This window comes from Saccopteryx bilineata, chromosome 7 (genome assembly GCF_036850765.1).
Source record: "Saccopteryx bilineata isolate mSacBil1 chromosome 7, mSacBil1_pri_phased_curated, whole genome shotgun sequence".
Lineage (NCBI taxonomy): Eukaryota > Metazoa > Chordata > Mammalia > Chiroptera > Emballonuridae > Saccopteryx > Saccopteryx bilineata.
Genome location: NC_089496.1, coordinates 3,663,701 through 3,684,865, shown reverse-complemented (window position 1 = coordinate 3,684,865; position 21,165 = coordinate 3,663,701). Strand labels below are relative to the sequence as shown.

The window sequence follows — 21,165 nt, the reverse complement described above, 5'->3', positions numbered from 1 at the left end:
AAGAATAACTAAAGACATTGTTTTATCACTAAAATCTTATTTTCCTCAGAAAAATGACTTTAAAATTTTGCCATTGTATAGTGATGCAGATATTTTTAAATCCTCTGATTACTATATCCCTCTAAATAAGTTTTTACTGAACTATAATAGTTGAGACAACCACTGAAATAATAATAGTTAACTTCAAAGGAAAACAAAACAAAACACAAGAAAGAAATACAGTTGTATAACATAAATATAGTATGGTACTGCTTCCATTTCTTAAAACATTTCCCTAAAGTATATGGTAAATGGCACTATTTTATTGTGGGGCAAATTTTTTAAAAATAGAAGTAAAAAAACACAACTACATCAAAGATATTATGAGTAATGTCTGGTGATGTTTGGTAAGAGTAAAGGAAACAAATGATTAGTTTGAAACAAAACTGCAAAATTTTGAACATTTTGTCAGAAAAAAATTGTATATTACAGCTCCAAAATGGAATTTGTAGATCCATCAGGCTTTACAACTGTCTTCTTTGTATTTAAATTACTTAGAGATTCCTAAGAAGGGTCACCAATGCCTACCATCTATTGTTTTTTTTTTATTTTATTAAGGGTATGTTAACCCTACTTGACAGATTACAATCACAAATCATCTATCTCATTTTTTGAGGATAATGACTGAACATTAGTCACAATTTTCAAAACACACAAAAACACAGGGTTTCACTTCAAAGGAAGATCACTAGTTCTCACTAAGTGAAAATTAAAATGTCCTTCACTCTCGTAGATAATTCAAGGAATTGATAGACAAGTTAAATAAAAAAAGACTAAAGTCAGGAACCAAACCAAGACAAAAGGAGTTCTTATAATGGTTAAAATTCAGAAGTTGTGCCGACATTCCTCAGAACAGACTTCAGACCACACAGTTCTGCTTTCTTTAAACAGGAGAGCCATCTCATAAGAAAATTTCAGATGTATACAAAGCCAAAGACTGAACATGCCAGTAAAAATTTCATGAATTCACTAATATAATCAGGTTGTAAAATTCACTAATATAATCAGGTTTTAAAAATCAGAAAGAAAAGGTGTCATAACATTCTATTATCTGTACTCTATTATTTGATTCATTTGTTTTATTAATTTATCCACTTTTATCTTATTATTATTTCTACCACTTAAAGCTTAAGCATACATTTTGGGAATTGCTGCATTTATAAGGATAGAGCTTAGTATAAGAAAATCTGAGACAATTAAACATAAAAATTTAAAACAAGTGTATATGTCACTTGCATGAAAAAGAATTCAATGATAAATTCATTTGAAATGTAACTGTATAGACATGTGGATGGCTGAGACCTCACTTTATTGATAAGGATGCTAAATATAGAGATTTGGCATTAAAATTCTATAACTAAATAGCCAGTAGAAGATTCCAAAGTAATCTTTAGGTTAATGAGAAAATGTAGTTTAATCTACACATACCTTTTTAGAAAATCACCTAAAGCAAGATCTGCCTGTCATTGATCTTACCTGTCATTACTGAAGCAAAGGGCTGTTGAGGATCAAAAGGACATTTCAGTCTACCAGACTCCAAATTGTGTGTATCTAGTTTGAACATAACATCCTGTTAGGAGAAATATTAACACAGTGAGATTTCTTGAACTTTCAGAATCAACAAGAACATAGAAGATAAGAACTAAATTTTAACTCATTAATTCAACAAAAAACTCATTGAGCATATAGCATGTGTATCATGCTGTGCTCCTTAACTCAACAGAAAATATTATTTCTGGCAAGACTCAATCACCATGTTTTGATCACTTTTGCCCAAAGTAATAATAATAATAATGAATGGATTTTTCAATCAGAAGTACTAATATACTCATCACTCTGTTTAGTCTGAACCACTATAATTATCAATATCAACATCAAACACACATATTTCTTAAGTCTAATACCTAATTTATTGAGCCTAGCAAGCAAATTTCCTCACCTAAAAAATAAATTTACTATAATTATACTTTCATAGTATGGTCTATTTACCCAAGCAACTGTAACTATCCCAAATTACCTAAGCCTTGTTGTATTTTGTAATTTAGTGACATGTAATGTTCTAAGGTAGGCAGTTCATTTTCATAGCTGTCGATGAATGTGGGCAAAAAAATGCTGTTACAATATTTTCACTATTATGAAAACACTGTACACATTAAAAACCACAGTTATTTTGGCTGAAACATCTATTTGTATAATAGTGGCCACAGTCAGAATGACATTGGCATACTTTTAATATTCAGGAAAAAATAACATCTTAAGTTGAACTTTCCAAGAAAAATATGAATGTATAATGAATATGGTCCCATGAGCTTGAGTGTTTCATAACAATGACAACACTACCATCCAGCAAAAAGGCAGATGACTCACCCAGCTTATGTGCTAGAAAAAGTCAGCATTTCGGACATTCTCTCTAGATGGTGTTTTAGCACACATACATGCCATACAAAGAACCACTCATTGCTACTTATCTAGAAAACAAGCAATGAAGCAAAAGGGATAGAGTAACTGATTGTATATGCCATGCCAGATCTTTTTCTTATGAACAGGACCAGCAGTAGTTACCGCCTTTTAAAAAAGTAGTAATAGCAATTTGAATTTTTAAAATTAATTGATTTTAGAGAGTAAAACATCAATTTGTTGTTCCACCCATTTTTGTATTCATTGGTTGATTCCTGCACATGCCTTGTCAAACCCTGAACCCTGATACACAGGGATGAAGCACTAACCAATTGAGCCACCCAGCCAGGGTAGTAATAGCAATTTAAAGAGCATGATTAATAACTGCCATTCCAGAGGTTTAAGTAAATGCACTTGAATACTAATAGCAAGGTACTTAGCGGTTAATATGTATGATCCATGGGCCAGAAACTTTATGTACATTGTTTCACTGAACTCTCCCAATGGGCCTAATGATGAAGCTACTCTTGGAATTCCAGCTTTAAAAGAGAAATACTGAGGATAGAGGGGTTAAGTACCTTGTTCAGCATCACACAGCTAGTAAGAGGCAAAACAGTAGCTTGAACTCAGGGTTGTCTCCAAAGTTCATGGTTTTAATGAATCTAGTCTCAGAATTCAAACTCATAAACTTAAAATGTATTAAAATCAATTTATAGTAGCCTCATAGTGACCATGTAACATGATCAAACCCAACTATGTTTAATCAGAACAAGTCAGCTAATGACAAGTTATGATAATAGGGACTGAAAGTCCAATGAGAACACATTTAGGGCACGATTTCCAACTGTGGATGATGCTAGAAATTTGTCAGAGACAGACAAACAAACAAACAAACAAAACACTTGTAGACTGTGGCTCTTGAGTATGTTTGAATATCATTAAAGGAATACTTCTCCACAGATCAAACAGAACTGTTGACTCTAAAATGGGATGTTATATAGGGGGAAAGTAAGCTGAATCTGGTATGCCAGAAGATTTTAAAAGCTTAAAAAAGAAAACCAAGAAAATATCGGAGAGAATGTCACATTTGATGCAAAGTACTAAATACTCCCTTACAATTGTGCAGACTTCTGTTTGCAAAATGCAACATTTCATTAAATTCTCAAGATAAGCCCGTAAAGTGGATATTTGTGGAGGCTGAGGACAAGGTCTCCCTTCTAATCTCCTGGAGAAAAGAGATATCAGGAAAGCAAGTTGCCTTGAGCCAGTCAAGGTCACCAACAGGAAAATGATGTAAAAATGAATGGCTGATTAAATGAACTTCCTCAGATCAACTGACTGAACTGCACAGCACCCTAACTTTTGAGACTTCAAACTTTATGCTTCCCTATTTAATCACTTAATTCTAAGTAATTATGCAAAAAGCATCTATCTAAGCTGCATGCAGAAATATTGTTGAAAGAAAGGAATGAGAATGATAGAAAACATTTATTCATTACATCCAGGCAAAGTTATTATTAATACCATTCCCATTTAAAGATGAAATTTGCAGCAGCAGAAGAAACAAAGAATATACTTCCAATCTAATCATTTAACAGCTATCAGGCACTGCAAGTTTTGCAGAGTATATGTATATGCATATGTGTATATGTATAATGTAATAGCATACATTATTTTTATATAAAGATATATATTCGTATAATACTTTTGGAATCCTTGCCTCTTGCCTTTCTGTGTTCCTGTTGCCTACTATGGTTGCATATTAAGTGGCTGGAACAAAGCAAGTGCTTTGCCAAAGCCTATACTATAATTTTCTCATTTTATCCTCAGATTTACTCCGTGAGGTAGTTAGCATTACTCTCATTACACTGCTGAATAAACAGAAGCTTGGAAGGCTTATGCAGCATGTATAAGACCATGGAGCTGGTAAATGACTACAGCCATATTTCAAACCCTGGCTCCCCATGCTCAAATGATTAGTTGTTGACAACAGCCCTGACTTCTGTCCTGAAATCCAGATCCAAATGACCACTTGGCATGACCTCCCGAGCAATTTTCAAATGCAGAACGTACAAAACTAACTCACCATTCTCCCCACAAGCTTGTTACTACTCTCACCTCAATAAATAACACCGTCCTCAAACTCACTGCCGAAGTTAGAAATCTGGAATTCATTTCAGCATTTTTAACCTTCTTCCCACTGTCCCAGCTGCACTGCACAGGAGTCCCCAGAAAGGCCACTTCCCAGATTTCTCACCTCCATCCGTTTTATATACAGGGTGGGGTGAACACAGGTTTACAGTTGTTCACATGGAAAATAATAAAGTTATTAATGAATAATAACACAAGAATAAACTGTGTCTTGGGAAAACACAACTGTAAACCTATTCTAGCCCCAGCTGTATTAGTTCCCTCTACTTAGTCACCTCCGGAACAACCTTATCTATTTTGAAAATGGAAGAGCCTTCTGAACTCCCTCTGGAAAAACAATGAATTCCTGGGACCAAGAATTTATTTTAAAAGCTAACAATCTTCAAACAAGGCTAAATACAATTATCTGTAGTCCAGACAAGCAGCAAATTGGCAAGGCTCAATACCTCTGTTCACTCATAATTCTCTTATTCACAGAACTTGTAAAATTCACTGCCCCTGGGCTTCTTGACAGTCCCAAGATAAGTAATCAGTGCCATCTAAATTCCTTTTCAGCACTTGTGACTTTTAGGAGCTAAAGAGCACTCTTTGCATCCTTCAGCAGGTTGTGAGTTTAGCCTTTAGCCTCAGGCCTCAAAACACATCCAAGCTGTGGGGCTATCTCATATAATTACATCCTACCGCTCTGCACTACTATTATATTTATATATTATCCTTCATCAAAGCTAGGCAAGAGAGCATTACACAAGCAACAAAGAATGGTGAATTCAAGTTGCCAAGTCTCCCACTGGTTCAGAGATTTAACTATCAGTGTTGCTTTATTTTCTAACATTTGAATCTGGGCTGTTTAGACAAGTTGGTTAGAGAGGAAAATTTATCCAGACACAGTTGTGGGTTTGATTTCTGCATGAATCCATAAAGGCAAACCTGTACTATAAACTCAGACTTTAACTTCGAACACGCAGCCAATTTTCCTGCAAATATGTGTGGTTATATACATAAACATAAGGGTGGACAGTCCAACCTATCACCCAAACAAAGATACACTTAGAGTTCGTTTTCTAAAGTTCAGTTAGTTGTACGTGCTTGCTCTAGAGACAGACTGACTTGGTTCAGTTCCTTGCTAGACCATTTTTACTAACTTGTAAGTTGGAAGTAAAAAGCAGTATTAACTTCATTAAGAGTGTTGTGGGCCCTGGCCGGTTGGCTCAATGGTAGAGCGTCGGCCTGGCGTGCGGGGGACCCAGGTTTGATTCCCGGCCAGGGCACATAGGAGAAGCGCCCTTTTGCTTCTCCACCCGTCCCCCCTTCCTCTCTGTCTCTCTCTTCCCCTCCCGCAGCCAAGGCTCCATTGGAGCAAAGATGGCCCGGGCGCTGGGGATGGCTCCTTGGCCTCTGCCCCAGGCGCTAGAGTAGCTCTGGTCGCGGCAGAGCGACGCCCCGGAGGGGCAGAGCATCGCCCCCTCGTGGGCAGAGCTTCGCCCCTGATGGGCGTACCGGGTGGATCCCGGTCGGGCGCATGCGGGAGTCTGTCTGACTGTTTCTCCCCGTTTCCAGCTTCAGAAAAATACAAAAAAAAAAAAGAAAAAAAAAGAGTGTTGTGAAACTTCAAATAAACAATCCATTTAAAGTGCCTGGCATGGATTGACACAAAAAAGTACATGACATAAGAAAAGAGCTCTAATATATTAGTAATTAATTAAGCTACTGAAATGTGCATGTTTCTCATTTATTGAAAATACTTATAGATAGCTGGAATCCATTATTTCTAATTAATGAAGACTTTATTTCCATTATGTCAATTTGGTCCAGCAGAAATAATGACTATCTACACAGTTATTTGAAAATCATTACATTTTCTGTACCTAATGTCCATTATAGTTAACATAAGTAACAGGTAAAATTTGCTGGATGGGAAAAATGAAATTTTTAATAAGATACAATTCCATTGCAAGTTCTTTTGGGAAATGAATCTTTACCAACAGCAACACACTCTACAGATCTACTTGTAAAGGAACCTCAAGAGAAGATGAAGACATACACAGAGCCCATAGAAAACAAGCACTTTCAATATTTTACACTATTAATTTTGATCACCTCACTAACAAAACCTTTTAGTAGAAAAATTTTTAAGTAAAGTGTATAATCAAAATGGCAACATAATTTTGGTTGGGAACATGAGTTCTTATACAGTTCATAAACTATATGAGTCCATCTTTACATTCAAATCGGCCCATGTAATGTCTTAGGCATTAAACAACAAGGTATTACAATAAATTGTTTTCATGCAATTTCATTACATTACCTCCTTGTAGACTCCAAGATCTATATATCCACATACTGGATGAAATGCTCCAGTTCCACACACATAAATATGAGTTTTGTTATATGGTTGAAGAACTCGAATGAAATTTGCACATTCTGTCTATTGGGCATAAAAAAAATAAAAGAAAAGAATTAGCACACAATTCAAGTTTTTGAAACACTATCATTCAGGCCACCTGGTTTTCAAGTAGATAAATCATCAAAATTAAGGGGAAAATGAAAAAGATGTATAAAAAATGTTTAAAGAACTGACTTAGCAAAGAAGGCAGAAAAAATTAGAAACCATAGTTTAAATGAGTGACTGAAGATTTTTCAAGTTTTAAAGGTTTTGAACTAATCAGTGTGAGACTGCACATCTCTATAGTGGTACTCAATGGGGTCTAGAGCAGTGGTGCCCAACCCCCGGGCCGCGGACAGGTACCAGTCCATGGGCCATTTGGTACCGGTCTGTAGAGAAAGAATAAATAACTTACATTATTTCCATTTTATTTATATTTAAAATGACCAGATTCCCTTTGTTACATCTATCTAAGACTCACTCTTGACGCTTGTCTTGGTCATGTGATACATTTATCTTTCCCACCCTAAAGGCTGACCCGTGAAAATATTTTCTGACATTAAACTGGTCCGTGGCCCAAAAAAGGTTGGGGACCACTGGTCTGGAGAATGGATATGCATAGAGTATTAATGAGGTATCCATTCTTTCTTTCAAGAATTACTTGAGAATGAAATCTGTCATGTACTGAGTACATGAGTACTCACATACTGTCTATCTCATACAGATCCTACTAGTAGTCTGCAACATCAACAGCTAACTGGACAAAATATTGAATACAGATGCATGTTTTTATTCACGTGTTTCATTCTTACTGGCTGGAATGCTCTACAATTTTATTCCCATTTATTTTCAATATTTCAGAACCTTTAGGACTCAGACTAATTCCTGCTTATTCCAAGAATCTGTTTTTCCATGAATATTTTTTATACTAAGTCCAATTTTTGAAGAAATTTTTACATTTCTAATTGTTTTGCATATGCACACACCTAAAAATACTTCTTTACATCCTCATTGTCTTTATAATGATTATATTCTATCCCCCAGTTACTTGTAAATAGCGACTCTCAATTTTTCATAGTCATTTTTATTATATTTTGTTTTCAATTTATCTTCCATAAGTGACTTATTATTACAAAATTATTGGAAACAATTTCTTAACTATGGCTTTATAATTCCTGGACCCAAGGACCCCTGACAAAACACATACTTTTATTCTAGATTGACTCTACCCAAGAGATAGGAAAGGATTTTCTAAGGAGTTGGAAACTTATGAAACCACTGAGATTCATTTAAAAAAAAAAACAAAAAAATAAAACACAAAAGTCCAGTTTTTCCCTATCTGAATGTATGTGAATTCCTTAAGTCAGGCACTATTGCTATCAGGGTTATTAGGAGAAAAAAAAATACCACCAATAACCTAACTGAACTGGTGGGATGGTTCTTAGAATTAAATAAATGTTTTAAAAGGCAGACAACAGCTTAATTAGTAGAATTGTTACATGATGTAAATAAATAATATAACATTTAATAATTGCTTATTACCTGCTCTATACTATCAGTGGCTCTTCTGATTTTAGAATAAGCAGCATACTGTAAGAGTTCCCAGTACCTACCCAACTGCCCTGGCAATTTTATGTCTCAAGAATTTTAGCCCCCTAATAAAGTCTGCACAATTTATCAAAGACGAATATTACAGTGAACCCACTGAGTCTTCTGCTGTCTGCTTCCTTCTAAAAAGCACAGTTGCTTAAAACTACAGGAAAAAATGACAATATTAGTCCCTGAGGCACACAAGTAAAGGATGTTTCTTTTATGGAGTAGGAAGATTTAGCCTCTCTATCAGGAGCAGGATCACTGAATATAGTTGCTTAGACTATATACTGAAAAAAAAGTCATATCTACAGATGTGCAAAGCATACTACGGACATCTTTATTGTCCTGAATATTGTCAGGTGTTCAATATATGCTTTCATATATTTATTACATGTAGACTCCTGAAAAAAGAATGTTTGATATTCATTAAGACAATTTTCTGGCAGATCATCTTGTTTAACAAAATGATATAATGTCAGTTTTTCACTTTCATGCCATGGTGTCTGTTAAAAAGAATATTTTCTTTTTGCAGAAAAGCACCATAAGAAACTAGCTTCATGTTCCTTAACATCATATTAGGCAATCTGGCAACCTCAAATAAAAACCTAACTGAGTAAGTACTGCATACTAATGATTGTGAACAAAGAGTGGGGCGCAGTAACACGACAACCCTAGAAGTGTAAAAACGTACTCCATCACCAGATAACGTGCAGTGATGCCTTCAAGGCTAGGGTAAGGATTTTAACGTCCTTTATTTTGCTCACTCATGCACACTAAAGGGGCTTTTATGACTTGGCCTTTCCCACCGTGAAGTGATTTATGCAAGGGTGAGATCTACCCAGGGAATAATAAACAGGGAAAGCAGGAGTAGAATTATATGGCTGGAGTGAGGTGGGATTGACTCACTGCCAGTTATTTCATCATTTTTTCAAAGGCTCGGTTTTGCCAGATAGTCCTCTAATTGAAGGGTAATTGTTATGGACTGAATATTTGTGTCCTCCCAAAATTCATAGGTTGAAACCCTATCCTCCCTAGAGTGAGGGTGCTAGGAGGTGGGGCCTTTTGGAGGCAATCAGGTTAAGAAGAGGTCATGAGAGTAGGATCTGCCTGATGGGATTGGAAGGATGCTGGGAGCCTGCTCTCCTACTCGCCGCCATGTGAAGATATGGTGGAAGATGGCTGTCAGCCAGCCAGGAGGCGATTTGCATGGGGCACCAAGTCAGCCACACCTTGATCTTGGCCTTCTCAGCTGCCAAAACTGTGAGAAACACACGTCTGTTGTTTAAGCCACCCAGTTTACAGTCGTTTGTTATAATAGCCCTAGGTGAATAAGACATTAATTTTACAAGATTCTGAACTAAATATTTGTGTAAAGCAATAAAAAAATTCCCTTTCCCAATTATAAACTATGGAGGCAGAAAGATGAAGGATTCTGGGAGACACAGCTCTGTTTCAAAAAGCAAAATGACACAGGGTGAAGTTTTATATACAAAAGCGATATAATTTTAGTGATTATAAGGAAAAAGCTTTCAATAACCCCTAAAACATATCCCATCCTTAAACTTTTCTAGGGATACTTTACTAAAATGCAGCGGAAAGTAACCTGTTGAGCTAGTTTCTAACATGGTACGATATTACCAAGGATTTATTTACGAAATTCCTCCCTTCTCAGATTGGGCTGACCTGGGAAGTACAATGTATGGATAAGTCCTGAATTACCTGACGTTTTTTACACAAAAGTCAGCAGGCTCAACCCTTTCTGTACTGAGGTTGACAGAAGGCGGGCAGCCTGGAGGCAATGTACAGGCACTGGCTGCCTGAGGAAAAGACCTGGGGGCAGCCTGGAGGCAATGTACAGGCACTGGCTGCCTGAGGAAAAGACCCGGGGGCAGCCTGGAGGCAACGTACAGGCACTGGCTGCCTGAGGAAAAGACCTGGGGGCAGCCTGGAGGCAATGTACAGGCACTGACTGCCTGAGGAAAAGACCTGGGGGCAGCCTGGAGGCAACGTACAGGCACTGGCTGCCTGAGGAAAATACCTGGGGGCAGCCTGGAGGCAATGTACAGGCACTGGCTGCCTGAGGAAAAGCCCGGGGGCAGCCTGGAGGCAATGTACAGGCACTGGCTGCCTGAGGAAAAGCCCGGGGGCAGCCTGGAGGCAATGTACAGGCACTGGCTGCCTGAGGAAAAGACCCGGGGGCAGCCTGGAGGCAACGTACAGGCACTGGCTGCCTGAGGAAAAGACCTGGGGGCAGCCTGGAGGCAACGTACAGGCACTGGCTGCCTGAGGAAAAGACCTGGGGGCAGCCTGGAGGCAATGTACAGGCACTGGCTGCCCGAGGAAAAGACCTGGGGGCCTGGAGGCAATGTATAGGCACTGGCTGCCTGAGGAAAAGACCTGGGGGCAGCCTGGAGGCAACTTACAGGCTCTGGCTGCCTGAGGAAAAGACCCGGGGGCAGCCTGGAGGCAACATACAGGCACTGGCTGCCTGAAGAAAAGACCTGGGGGCAGCCTGGAGGCAACGTACAGGCACTGGCTGCCTGAGGAAAAGACCTGGGAACAGAGATCCTAAAAGATAAGGTCTCTTAATTCAAAATTGCCTGGAGTGGACATTTCAGCCAGATCAGTGATGTGAGGAGAAACTTTACAAGGATTTCCCCTTTAATTTGTAACTTATTTTGTGTGTGTGTGTCAAAGATTCTGTGTGGTTTCTTTTTGGGCACAAAGTTTTCAAGTTTTGTTTAAATAGCATGAGCAATAATTAACTTGATTTAATTCATTTAGTGACTTGCATGGCTATTAATGGTAGCATAATTCTGTTAGGCATGAAGAAAGATACTTTAAGACAAAACTTTTTCAACTTTTCCTGAAAGCTGACTCGTCGCTCTTGCCCACAATGGCCAGGGTTGTTGCATGTGACCAAACAATTCAGTTCAGTGAGTAACATACTCTTTTTTAGAAAAGTACTATTTACGGAATTTCCCCTTCTTTCCCTATTCCTCCTCCCTATGCCCCTTTCCACCTAGCCCCCTCCTCCACTGGCAGAGAGAGAGATGGAGAGAAAAAAAACAAGCTTCAACTTTTTAAAATTCCCTCAAGTATTATTTGTGTCAATATATTACCTCTCACACCCATACATGAGTATATATAATTAACTTTATAAAACAAATATGAAACTGAGTTAGTAGTTGGAGAAAAGACATATGTTTTAGTGTATGTATTAACACTTGGAATTGTAGTCTCTCCCTCAATACCTGGAAGAGTACCAGCAAAACAGAAGTACATGTAATTCTCTGGACTTAAAGTCCAATTAAATCCAACACAACTTTATATATATTTCTGATAACTGACATAAATTGTTAATTTTAATTTATTTAGGTTGTATATGGAAAGACATATGATATAGGAAATGGGTCTGTTTCTATTTCTAGTATATTTTTCAAAACATTGTGATCATCAAACGTTTTTTATCATCCATCACGTGCCTCTCATTGTGCTACATATTAGGTTTGTCCAGCAGACCTCAGCTAGAATCCAGTCTGCAGAGATACTTGTTTAGGTTTTACAGTTTTGAAAACATTTTAACACTTCAAAATAAATACAAGAAAATCCAAATATCACATTTCTTTCTTAGAAATGGAAGATCTAACAATGGAGATTTCTATAGCACTAAACCCAATTGTGGTAGAAAAGTAAAGGTAAACATTTTAAAGAAAAAAATTTGAGAGATACACTTACTTATATAAGTTTTAAATCAATATCAAATAGGACAACTTGGAAAAAATATTTTTTTTACATGAGTGGATCACAAACAAATAATATACTTTATATTATAAATATAGTTATATATGATCTGCCAATCTTGAAAATCTGTAAATAATCAGTCAGGAAAAGGAACATAAAAAATTTTAAAATGAACAAACTGTAGAGATATGCCGTTCCAAAAAATAAATTCTAATTTTAAACTACATAAAATATTTAGTTTTAATAGTGATGAAAAAATGCCAAGATGAAACAACAAAAATAACTTTATTTTTCTTGGTAAACATTTCACATATTTATTTTACTCTTTTATGTTTTAGTATTAAATATTAACTATATGTTGTATCCAATATTAGCAAGGAAATGAGAAACAAAACTCTCTCCCGAGCATCACTACTGTTTAAAGCATAAGAGGCATAAACTTCCTGGAGGGCCATTTTGCAATGGCCTGTTTGTCTGACTGTTTATCCCACTCCTTACAGTCAGAACTAAAGACATTTCTTTAGGGACTTTCTTTTGAAAAATATTCTAAGTAGAAACAAAGTGCTACCAAATGGCTTCCTGTCATCTTGCCCTCCTTGTATTAATTTTTTTTATATCCTTTGACCAGTAATTCTACTCACTAGTCAAAGATGTTCACAATATTTTTATATGAGGTTTTTCATGTGCAGCATCATTTACAATAATTAAAATTGGATTGATACCAAATTTCTAACAATAGGGGATTGATGAGATAATGCATAGAGGAATGCAGTATAGCTATTAAAAGTACTGTTATAAAAAGAAATTTAATGACATGGGAAAATGCTCATGGCAATCTGTGAAGTGGAAAAAAAAGTGGTTTAAGGGACTATGTATACAATGATTTCATTGTCAAAAATAGTAAATAGATAAGATAGAAGAATAAACATCAAAATGTCACCAGCTATCTCTGGGTAATGTTCATGGGGGAGGAAATATTTACAAATGATTCCTACATAATTTGCAAACTTTCTACAATGAACACTTTGTTTCACTTTCTGACATTCTTTTTTAAGATGTAATCATAGAACCTTAGAGAAGCAAGGTCCTTTAACTCTATGTATTGTCTCCATTGACAGGGTGCACGCCTCCGTCGGTGGTGAAGCTGACAGAGGCCAGGCTGCCTACACCCTGTGCATTCGTCTGCTTTGTCTGACTGTTTATCCCACTCCTTACAGTCAGAACTAAAGACATTTCTTTAGGGACTTTCTTTCGAAAAATATTCTAAGTACAAACAAAGTACTACCAAATGGCTTCCTGTCATCTCGCCCTCCTTGTATTAAACTGATTGATACCAATTTCTTGTGTTCAAGAAAGTGGAATACTTCTCTGCTGTTTCCTCAACTTCTACTCCCTCCAATTAGCTAACTTTCATTACGGTAAATAATTCACTATTTTTCAGTTATATAGTACCTTTGTGTAAAGGGACAGTCTTTTCCAAACACTTGTTAATCCTAAACACACCCTTGGGAAGCAGGTAAAAATTACCAGAGAGAAGGGAAAAGAGAGGGTAATGCCAAAGGTAGTAAACGATATCAATAAAACACCTCACTTGTTTCAGGTTTCTGTTGGCAGAAATCTGTGCTATGCCAAATAATGAGTATCTTAGATTATAGTGATGCTGAAGAGAGAAATGATTTGTGGGATACATATTTCAGACCTTCTATGTAGAGTGAAGACCTTTATGTGTAGGTTACAGTGTTGTGTTCAGAGTACAGATTGCAGGAGCAAGATTTCTGGATTCAATTCTTAGCTTCCTTATTTACTAGACATGTGATACCGGTTAAGTCATTTATAGTAATTTTTCTGGCCTCAGTCTTCTCATCTGGAAAATGAGAAATAATAATAAAATCTAGCATATAGTATCATGCTAGATATCATAAGGACTAAATGAAATTATAAATATAAAACATTAAAAGCAACTCCCAGAACATAGGTGCTATAAAAATGTTACCTATTCTTAGTAACTTTAAAATATATTATTTTAAAGGGAAAAATTAAAAAGGAGACAAGACTTGTATTATCCCTACATTATTCAACATCAAACTTTACAGATTTCAGTAAAAAGAGCAAAACTCCCCAAATCTCTAATCCTAGGTTAGTAGGAGGTATGCTTAAAGGTTAGAGATTATTACTGGTCCCCAATACAACTGAATTGGAAGAATAGTTTGTATGTGCTGGGTCCTATGGCTCTGGGATTCCACCTCCAGAAAAGTTTATCACCCTTTGCTTTAACTTAATAATAGAGGCAACTGAGTTACTGTATAACTAGAATTGGTGAACATACTGAAATGGGAACACTATCACAATCAGAACCTTCACTGACTGTTTGACCTTGAGTGTTTATCCCACATCTGCCCCATGGGAAAATTGACATTAGTTTATTGGAGTAAATTTAAAACACCTTTTTCCTATTTGCCTTGCTCTCATATACTCAATGCTGGCAAAATACAAAATATTAAGGGGTTTGTACTGTTTATGACATACTTTTACTGTTAATCAACAATAATTTTGAAACCCTCATAACCAAAGCATCTTTTTTCCCACAAGTTCAAAAAAATATTGATGCTTTTGCAGACCTGGTCACTTGCTGAAAGTTGGAGTATTGAATAGGGTGAAAAAATTAGAGACATGGGAGAAAGAAAATATATCCTACAACAGTTTAGTTTCTTTCATTTCCAGCAAAATAAAAGTAAAAACCATTTTGTGTTGCATTTGATGTTAACATACCTGATATATTTCTGCTAATATAAATACGTCTGAAAAGGTCACATTTAATACTAACTGAATACAAAATCAGGCATAATGAAAACTTTCTCTATTCATTCTGATGCTTTGGCTTTGCAGCACTGTGTCTGCGCATCAGTCATCATTTCGTAGTCTCGGTGTCCCTCTGTGGACTGCAGACTCCGGGGCAGCAGTCAGTCTCGGGTTTATGCATAGACTTAGGCTCTTAATAAATAGTAGTTGAGTAAATGACTGTACAAATGAGTGAACCAATTTATCTCAGATTCTTAGTCTTCTAATCTTCCCTTCAAATTACTAGGCATCATGTGTCGTATTGTTACTTTTAGCACATTAATAAAGTGAGAATTTTAAAATCTAATTATGCCTTTCAAATAGCACACACTAGTTGTTATTAATAAAAAAGCATTGCTTTGCTTAGTATTCCTTGGTTATTGTAGTTAGAATCCACATTAGAGGATGCAGTCCATGTTTCTGCCCAAAGTTAGAACCTCTTATCATCTTGAGTTACATTCAGGAAGTGATTTATTTGCCAAAAAAAAAGCAATTGCCCCTATTCCACAGTGCAAAAAGTCAGGGCAGAACACAAAGCATCTGGCCTGAATCTGAGCCTCAGATGAGAAGGGGCAGTGAGAGCCACAGTGCTCAACTGGAGATAAAACAGGAAAGGTAGCTGTGGAGCACGCAGGACAATGGTGGCGATGCCGAGATGATTCAGCCTGTCACACCCAGCTAAGGCTTTGCTCTGGTCCCAAAGGCAGCTTAAACTAAAAGTTTATATTAAGACTCCACTATTTATCTTTCATATAATTATAATTTATTTTATATAATTATGCTTTAGCAAATTTTAGAGTAAATTTCTAGTTTTTATTTCACAATGTTGTGTCATTCATTTCCAACCAAACCTTCCTAAAATCTCTATATGTCTAGTTGTGGAAGAATCTTTCTAGATTTTCTAAGTTCCATTTTAACCCAATTAAATTAAGTATTAATTGCAAGAGGACTTTGTGTACATTCATAAAATGTATGCATGTAAATGAAAAATACACAATCCTAGAGATGCAATATTTTCAGTGGGTTTATTATTTATTTATTTATTTAATGTAGTTTTTTGAAGTGAGAAGCAAGGAGGCAGAGAGACAGACTCCCACATGCACTGGACCAGGATCCACCTGGCATACCCACTAGGGGGGTGATACTATAGCCATTTGGGGTGTTGCTCTGTTGCACCTAGAGCCATTCTAGCACCTGAGGTGTAGGCCACCGAGCCATCCTCAACACCTGGGCCAACTTTGCTCCAATGAATCCTTGGCTGAGGGAGGGGAAGAGAGAGAGAAGAGTAAGAAGGGGAAGGGTGGAGAAGCAGATGGGAACTTCTAGTGCCCTGGCTGGGATTCAAACCCGGGACTTCTGCATGCCAGGCTGACACTCTACTACTGAGCCAATCAGCCAGGGCCTTATGTGGGTTTATTTTTAAATATTTTAAATGTATCTGAGGGTTTTTTGTGAGAAAAATAATATGCAGAATTAATGAAACAGAAAGTAAACTAATTCTAAGTTTCTAAAAATAATGTCATTCCTTTGACAAAGGTAGAAATATGTTATATCATAATCTTTACACAGTATAAGTTAGTGTAGTCTTAAAAATAATACACCAGAGCCATTAATTTAATAAAACCCCATATAAATATTTACTATCACATCAGTAGCAGTATAACAAAGGTATTTTTTTAAATCTTATACTTACATTGGCATCTTTCCCAGCTAATTTACATAATTCCACCCGTTCCTTTGCAGCAGGCCAATAAATCTGTAAAACATTTCAAGGTGTGTTAGAATCAAATATCTAAGACACCCTATAATTCTAATTAAGGAAGTAAGAATGCAAATTTAAAGAGTGGATATCAAGCCAAAAATATGTTGTTAGATACGGTGTAAAAATTTTGAGATTTAGTATTTTACAAAGTTACCCTAAAAAATTTCTAAAACAAAACAAAACTGTCCAGAACCATCCACTTTTACTTGTTAATCTTATTTCCTTTAAAATGCATTTATGAATAGATAAGTTATGTTCATAAACCTGTAAGTTCTTATTGTGATATCAACAGAATTTCAGATTAGCATTTGCTTAAGTAGGAGAGTCTATATCAGGAGTCGAGAACCTATGGCTCACAGGCCAGATGTGGCTCTTCTGATGGCTGTATCTGGCTCACAGACAAATCTTTAATAAAAAAAATAATAACATTAAAAATATAAAACATTCTCATGTATTACAATCCATTCATTTCCTACCACTCATGTTCATGGTTCCGGGTGACTGGAACCAATCACAGCTGTCCTCTGGGACAACACCAAATTTTTATTGGATAATGCGTAATGTACACAGGTGGTTGTATGGCTTTCATGGAGTTACATTTTAAAATATGTGGCGTTCATGGCTCTCTCAGCCAAAAAGTTCCCTACCCCTGGTCTATATCATACCCTATTTCTCTGTGTTTGCTCAGAGTGGCAGTGCACTATTAAACATGGGCAATGCGGTGCGGTAACAGCTTTTCATCACAAGAGCTCATCACTTACTCCAACCCAAGGACCAGTGTCAATTTGTTGATAATACAGGTCAGGCAAAAGTAGGTTTACAGTTGATTGTATGGAAAATAAGACAACAATAACAATACAAGAACTGGTTTGTGTACTCACAACTGTGAACCTGCTTTTGCCCTATCCTAATTAACACTTATGGAGCTCAGATTCATCTGACACTTACTTAAGCATTTTATATGTATCATCTTATCAAAATCTCATATTGACTGTATGTGATAGCTCTAGTTACCCTCTTCATTTTCAGGTCAGAAAACTTACTCGTAGAGTCATGAAATAACATGTCAAGGGCCAGAGCAGAATCAAAATATGACCCAAAGAGCTTCCTGAACCAGAGGAAAGGGTGTCTCAACCACTACATAATACAGGAAATAGTGTTTGGGCAAATAATTAAGGACAAAGGCAGCAAACTCCTTGGATGCTAGGTTTTAATTATATGTTAATACTTTTTCTTTTTCTTTTTTTTTTTTTTTGACGAGACAAAGTCAGAGAGGGAGAGACAGCAACAGACAGGAAGGGAGAGAGATGAGAAGTATCAATTCTTTGTTGCAGCACTTTAATTATTCATCAATTGGTTTCTCGTATGTGCTTTGACGAAGGGGGTGGGGGGGCTACAGCAGAGCATGTGACCACTTGCTCAAGCCAGCGATCTTTGCACTCAAGCCAGCGATCATGTGGGGGCTAAAGCAGAGCAAGTGATCCCTTGCTCAAGCCAGTAACCTTGGGCTTCAAGCCAGTGACCTCTAGGCTCAAGCAAGCGACCATGGGTCATATCTATGATCTCATGCTTAAGCCAGCAAGCCCGCGCTCAAGCCTGTGAGTCCACGTTCAAGTCGGATGAGCTCACGTTCAAGTCAGATGAGCCTGCGCTCAAGCCAGTGATCTAGGGATTTTGAACCTGGGTCCTCCACAAGCCAGTCTGATGCTCTATCCACTGCCCTACCACCTGGTCAGGCATTTTTTAGTAGTATTGAATCTATCATAAAGGTTTGATTTTTTTTGTTATTTATTTTTTTTGTTTTTTAACAAACTTTAGAAATTGTGTCATGAAGTTTTTGGAAAGTAAGGTTCAAACAGGTACATTACTTCATTAGCTCACAGAAAGAAATGCTCTCTGTTAAGCTATAAGCAAGGAGAAACAAGAAACGCAAGCTCTTAGTTGCTGACAATGTTCCAAGAGTTCCGACAAACTCTATTATGTCCCTCCCCAATGTTCACAGAAGATATTTTAAGAGGTGAGGAAAAGGAAAATATCCTGAGGGAATACATTGAAAGAGACAGGTTAAACCTGGAATTAACAAATTATTTAGAAGCCACTAATGTTTTATGAATTATCTTCACAGTGAAACTTTAGGGTTTTATGAATAAAGAACAGAGAAATAGCACTTAAAGCCTATTAAAAATGAAACTATTGAGATTTTTGCAATAAAGCAAGGTTGTTCATTTAGAGCATACTTTAACAACCTACAATCCAAAGATGGACATAGACCAGGTGGTTGAGCCAGGAGTAGCGCAAATGGCAAGCTAACCTTGATAGGGTTCACAATAAGGACCTAAAGATGCTATTTATTCAGACATGGTTTAAATCACTGCAATTATACTTTCACACAATTTTAAATAGTAGCCAGTAGTCAAACATGAATGCACTACAGTAATAAAAGGCAATAAGAATGGATCTTAGCAATGCATTATTACATGAACAACATATATTCTTTAAAATTACAAGCAGCATGATCTCCTTAGAATAACATTAAAAACAACTGAAATAAGATTCATTTTAGGTATATGTATATATATGAGAAGAAATGCATGAGAGTGATGAATACAGAATTACAGGATGATGGTGTCCAAGATTGAAAAAAAGAAACAAGGAAAAATTGGCAGTAAAAAACAAGTTATTGCCTGACCAGGTGGTGGTGCAGTGGATAGAGCGTCGGACTGGGATGCCGAGGACCCAGGTTTGAGACTCCGAGGTTGCCAGCTTGAGTGCAGGCTCATTTGATTTGAGCAAAAGCTCACCAGCCTGGACCCAAGGTCGCTGGCTCGAGCGAGGGGTTACTCGGTCTGCTGAAGGCCCACAGTCAAGGCACATATGAGAAAATGATCAATGAACAACTAAGGTGTCGCAATGTGCAACGAAAAACTAATAATTGATGCTTCTCATCTCTCCGTTCCTGTCTGTCTGTCCCTGTCTGTCCTTCTCTCTGACTCTCTCTCTGTCTCTGTAAAAAAAAAAAAAAAAAAAAAAAAGAAATAAGTTATTTACCAGATTTTAGCTTTTGTTCTGGATGACACACAATTAAAAACAACTAAGCAATGAAAATTAGTAAATAGAGAAACCAAAAATGTTCCATGCATAGGCCAATTTACAATAGTCATCAACCTACAATTGTGAAGCCCTAAATAAATGAATAAATGAATAGAAGAAATAAAACACTGCTGCTAGGCAGGAAATTTGAAAGTTTCTTCAAGTTTTATTTTTTATTGTTTATTATTTTTATAAATCACTAATAGAAATAATATTGAACTGAGTGATCTTATTCTCTCCTTTACAAATGGCATCTTGAATTTATGAAATTATTGCTTCCTATTTGATCTTAGGAATTCAAGCTAGCCTCTCACTTTTTCTTGCTGATTCTTTTAAAAATTAATTGTGATAAAATGTACATAAAATTTTAATTTTAGCTATTTTAAGTGCACAGTTCAATATTAAGTATACTCACTTAGTACAACCAATCTCCAGAATTCTTTCATTACACAAAACTGCAACTCTATACTTATGATTTTGTTTATTATAGTGATTCTACTTTGTATCATTGGACTGAAAATAAATTGTACACAAGAATGCATGTCCATGATCTCTCAATTAGTTTAATTTTTAGCTTATTTTCTTTGGTCTTTAATCTTGACTAATATTTTTTCAATTCCTTTAGCTATAATAAATCCTTTCTTTTCTATTTTATAAGATGGTGAGATTTAATAACATTTCAAAAATAAATTTAGACCATTTATAGATTTGGTCAAACCTGAATATCTTACTAGTATTAATACTATAAAAAAGAAAAGGAAAATATAGAACTCTTTCATGCTTAGTAAATGAAACTTAAAGAAGTAAATAGTCATCAGAGTATTCTATTTTTTACCTTAAAACAGTGTACTAGTTGAGTTAAATTATGCAATAAATGAAGTTTCTAAAATTTATTTTGAATATATTTATGGGGGATTCAAACAGAGGGAGCTATTTAAAATTAACAAAATGTGAAAGCAATCTTTGTATCATTTTTGAAATCTAACTGACAGGTCCAAAGTTAGCACAAAGTAGTTACTAATCATCGATCATTATTTCATTAGGCACATGACTTTGAAGGGCTTTCAGTATGCCCAGAAAGGTGTGGCATTGAGGTGCTAGGATTTGAGAAAGCAAGACAGCTTTGTAGCTAGATAAAAGAACTCATTTCCATGGGAAATATAAAGTG

At 36.3% G+C, this 21,165-nt stretch overlaps 1 protein-coding gene across 3 annotated transcripts in view; it reads right to left on the bottom strand.

Moving 5' to 3' along the window:
• SEMA3D (semaphorin 3D) overlaps window positions 1-21,165 on the bottom strand; it is a 238,833-nt gene that overhangs the window by 81,011 nt on the left and 136,657 nt on the right. For all 3 annotated transcript variants that reach the window (XM_066239284.1, XM_066239283.1, XM_066239285.1), the window contains 3 exons: window positions 16,839-16,901; window positions 6,893-7,012; window positions 1,516-1,609 (listed from right to left, as the gene is read on the bottom strand). In XM_066239284.1, coding sequence (XP_066095381.1) covers window positions 1,516-1,609; window positions 6,893-7,012; window positions 16,839-16,901 — 277 coding nt within the window. The remainder of the gene's footprint in view (window positions 1-1,515; window positions 1,610-6,892; window positions 7,013-16,838; window positions 16,902-21,165) is intronic.